The following is a 4567-nucleotide window of genomic DNA, read 5'->3' on the forward strand; positions in this document are numbered from 1 at the left end:
GAGTCAATTTTGCTTCATCTCCACTGATAAATATTAACACTGGGGACTGGAGAGATGGCTACAGTTAAAGGCGCTTGCTTGCAAAGTCTGATGGCCCTGTACCAGTACCCACGTAAAGCCAGATGCACAGAAGGTGCATGCATTTAGAATTCCTTTACAGTGTCAGGAGGCCCTGGCACGCCCATTCTCACTCTCTTTCTCTTTGTCACTCTCTCAAATACATAAGTCAATAAAAATATTTAAAAATTAACATTGGGGGGCCGGAGAAATGGCTTAGCGGTTAAGGCACTTGCCTATAAAGCCAAAGGACACAGCTTCGATTCCCCAGGACCCACATAAGCCAGATGCACAGGGTGGTGCATGCATCTGGAGTTCATTTGCAGTGGCTGAATGCCCTGGCATGCCCATTCTCTCCCTCTCCCCCCCTCCACTTCTGTGCCTCTTTCTCTCTCTCTCTCAAATAAATAAAAATAAAATATTAAAAAAAATTAACATTGGGGAATTAGGGATTGTGGATATGGAAGTGAATACATGTGGGGTCAGGACGAAAGCCTGCTCAGTGACTGCGGTAAGACAGGCCAGAGCTGTACTGCAAATCTGAAGGGTTTGATCACCTACGGAAGAACAAACAGGAAGGGCACAGAAGAACCCAACGTCACCTAAGAGCAGCAGAAAAGTCACTCAAAAGCTGGGCAAGGTGGCACACGCCTTTAATCCCAGCATTCAGGAGGCTGCGGTAGGAAGATCACTGGGAGGTCGAGGCCAGCCTAAGACTACATAGTGAATTCTAGATCAGCCTGGGCTACAGCAGCAAACCCTACCTACCTCAAAAATAAATAAATAAAATAAATAAAAAGTTACTCAAAGGCAGAAGAGCTAACCACCTGAGGGCAGAGGAATAAGTCAAGTACCACTAAAGTTTTCCTTATGTAAATGGCTTGGACAATAATGACTTTAGTATGTGCCTGAGTGTGTGCATGGATATGTGTTGTAAAGTAGGCATGTATGTAGATATGGTTCTCTGTATGGATCAGGGGAAAACATCAGGCGTCTTCCTCTATGCTCAGCATTTCCTTGAGACAAGTCTCTTTGCTGATTCCAGAGCATTTGTGTTTTCATGAGCACTGGTGACGCTCTGCTCCCCACAGGATTTACACAAATAGCCACGCCCAGCTATTTATATATGGGTTCAGGGGCACCCACAGGTTTCAAGGCCCCTTGGGGCCTCTCGTCTGAGCAGAAAAGTCTTGACCACTGTGACATCTCTCCAGCCCAGTTCTAGTAGCTTTCTTAATTCATCAAAACAATTACTGTAAAGCCGGACATGGTGGTACACACCTTTTAATCCCAGCACTCAGAAGGGAGACGTAGGATTACAGCGAGTTCGAAGCCACTCTGAGAGTACAAAGTGAACTCCAGGTCAGCCTGGGCCAGGCTAGAAGAGTGAAACCCAACCTCAAAAAAACAAAAAAGATTACTATATGCTTTCCATGGAAGTGTTGGTTTAGACACGATGTAGGACTCCCTTGACAAGGTATTTCAAAGTGAGTTATGCCCATGCATGATGAAATATAATGTATTTCAATATAAAACAACCATAGCAAAATGCACATATATAAGACATACAATATAGTCATGACAATCAGCATGTATGCTACCAATATGGCACAAGTTAAAAAGAGGAAAATGTAAACTCCATTGTCAATATTGTATATTTCTAATTAAAGATGAAAGTAAGATGATTCAAATACAAGCTAAGTCTACAGTGCTTTTCACATATACAATACTCTAGGGGGTATTAACTTTATGTGATTAAAAAGTCTATAATGGGTTAGGACTGGAAAGATGGCTTAGTGGTTAACGGTGCTTGCTTGCAAAGCCTGCCACCCCAGGTTCAATTTCCAAGCCATCCATATAAGCCAGACACACATAAAAACTGGTGCAAACATCTGGTATTCCTTCACAGAGGCAAGAGGTCCTGGAGTGCATATGCATATATGCAAGTAAATAAATCAAACTTTATAAAAGCTGGAGAGTTGGCTCAGTGGCTTAGGTGCTTGCCTACAAAGCCTAATGACCTGAGTTTGATTCCCCAGTACCCACAGAAAGCCAGATGAACAAAGTGGCGTGTGCATCTAGAGTTCCTTTGCAGGGGCTAGAGGCCCTTGCCCACTCATTCTCTCAGTCTTTCTTCTCTCCATCTCTCTGTTTGCAAATAAACAAACAGATAGATAAAGAGTAGCAAAAAAAAAAAAAAAATCTGTGATGGGTTAACCTTCACATACACATACCTACTCTAGGGGATTCAAAACTTTTTGGTATTTTTTGTTTTTGTTTTATGAGGTAGGGTCTCACACTAGCCCAGGTTGACCTGGAATTCACTATGTAGTCTCAGGGTGGTCTCCAACTCACAGAGATCCTCCCACCTCTGCCTCCCTGAGTGCCGGGATTAAAGGCATGCGCCACAACACCCGGCTCGGATTCAAAGAGTTTATTAAAACTGCGGGCTAACTCCAAAACGCATGACCCATATACATCAACAAGGAGGGGCCAATGGGAAGGGGGTAGGTCACGGATGAGCCTAATAATAGTACCAAACTGCCTGTACTTGCAGAATAGAAAACGAATTTAAAAAAGAGTTTATTAATTGTATCATTTATTGTGTTGCTATGCATTCCGCACCCCAAGTGATGGTGACTGGACAACCTTTGTAATCTACTGGCTAGTGAGTATTTTTGAATACAACAGAACTGATGCTGTACCGAGAAGCCCTTATTTCCAATGGAGAGAATAGGGGTTCCAAAACCTGTTATCACTGTCCAATCTCAATAGAGATAATGCAGCAAAGGCAGAAACCCCCTCTGAAAAGGGACCTTTGAGATCAGAGACTAAGTCGATTTCACAGGAATAACAGAGCATACACCACAGACGGCACATGCTAAACTGTGATCTCGGTTATATTTGAGGGAGCCTAAGAATGCCCCAAAGATTCTGGTGGAGCCCAGTCGTTTTATCACATTTATTTTATCACAATGAATGGCTATCTGATCTACACACGGAGTCCTTAAAGCGTGCTGATATTACTGTTGGCAGAACAGTTCAGAAGGCCCTAAGTTATCTGACATTAAATATCTGAATAACAGCCAAGTTTCTTATAGTGACACTGGATGCTCCTGTACCCAAAGCCATTACAATGAGCCAAAGGGTGACACCAAAAATCATCAACCCGAGGTGTTTTCAGAAAACAGAACTAGCTTTTTCTCCTGCATCAGGAAAATCATGAGACAGTAAGAGAATGACATACCCAGAGACCTAATGACAGAACGCGCACTCCCTCCCACAATCCAAATGCCACTCCCCCACTGGGAAGTAGCAAACGGGATCTAGGCTAAGGTATGAAGAGTTAGAAAGGAGTCTCTCTCTCTCACTCTCTCTCCATCTGTCAAAATAAGGACTGGGGTTCATCAGGCCAGCCTGATGGAGCTGGAGAGGAACAAGACTCCTGATAGGCCCTGGGATTTTTTTGTTTGTTTTGTTTTGTTTTGTTTTGAAAGAAATGCAGCCATGCTCCACCGGTGAGAAAGCAACTCGGCCAAAGAGGTGGCGGCAAAAGGTTGGACCTGACCCTCCTCCCGGTGAGGAGCTACGTGGCACTAAGCAAATAAGAGGCTGGTCTCCCTTCCCGGTCTGCTTCCGCCCCAACCATCCCCCCCCCCCACTTCTGGTTACCAGTTGCTCCAGATGCCGTAGAGGAGTTCCACAAAAGCGAAAGACAGGTTCAGACACAGGAAGAAGAAGAGATTCCGGGACGTCTTGTCCGACAGGATGGACCTAGGCTCCACACACACGCACACACAAACACACACACACAGAGGAGGGCGTCAAAAGGATGCGGGGAGCCCCCTCCCCCGCCACCGTCCACCTCCCCAAGCCCCTTCTCAACATCCTCCTCCCGGGTCCACAGGCTCCCCTCCTGCCCTCCCTCTCTCCAGGATGCCTCTCCCTCCCAGCCTGGAGCCCAGGCCATCCGTAGGGGGCGGCTCTCCTCCCCCCATCCTCCCTGGTCCCCACGGGGCACCCCGCACCTAAACCAGCCCGAGATCTTGCCGAACAGATTGAACTTGGGCGGCTTGTACTCATCATCCTTGACGGACAGCGGCAGCATCTCGCCTCGCCCGGCGGGCGGCCAGCCGGGCCTCGGTCGCCTCCACACAGGGGGACTCGGTGGGGCGCAAAGGGGGTGGTGACAGGTGACGGCGCTGGCGCCTCACGCGCGGACCCCCCTCCCCAGAGCCGCGAGACACGGGACAGACACAGACAGACAGACAGACACACACGCACACGCGCGCACACACCCGGGAACTCGCCGACTTCCGGCTCGGGCCACGCAACGCGTCCTGGGACGGGAAAGCGGGAGGCGGGGCTTGTGGGGGCGTGGCCTACGCGACGGGGCGTGGCCTGTGTGGCAGGGGCGTGGCCTGCGCTACGGGGCGTGGCCTCGATGCTAGGAGGCGGGGCTGTCGTGGGGGCGGGGGGGGGGGTCCCCAGCAGAGAGACCCTGGGGGAG

General features: G+C 48.4%; 1 protein-coding gene across 1 annotated transcript in view; it reads right to left on the reverse strand.

Moving 5' to 3' along the window:
* Slc30a7 (solute carrier family 30 member 7) overlaps positions 1-4363 on the reverse strand; it is a 79628-nt gene extending 75265 nt beyond the window's left edge. The window contains exons 1-2 of the mRNA XM_004659080.2: positions 4086-4363; positions 3730-3831 (exon numbers count right to left, since the gene is read on the reverse strand). Coding sequence (XP_004659137.1) covers positions 3730-3831; positions 4086-4165 — 182 coding nt within the window. The 5' untranslated portion in view covers positions 4166-4363. The remainder of the gene's footprint in view (positions 1-3729; positions 3832-4085) is intronic.
* Between the last annotated feature and the right edge of the window lie 204 nt (positions 4364-4567).

The sequence above is a fragment of the Jaculus jaculus genome, chromosome 19 (assembly GCF_020740685.1).
Source record: "Jaculus jaculus isolate mJacJac1 chromosome 19, mJacJac1.mat.Y.cur, whole genome shotgun sequence".
NCBI lineage: Eukaryota > Metazoa > Chordata > Mammalia > Rodentia > Dipodidae > Jaculus > Jaculus jaculus.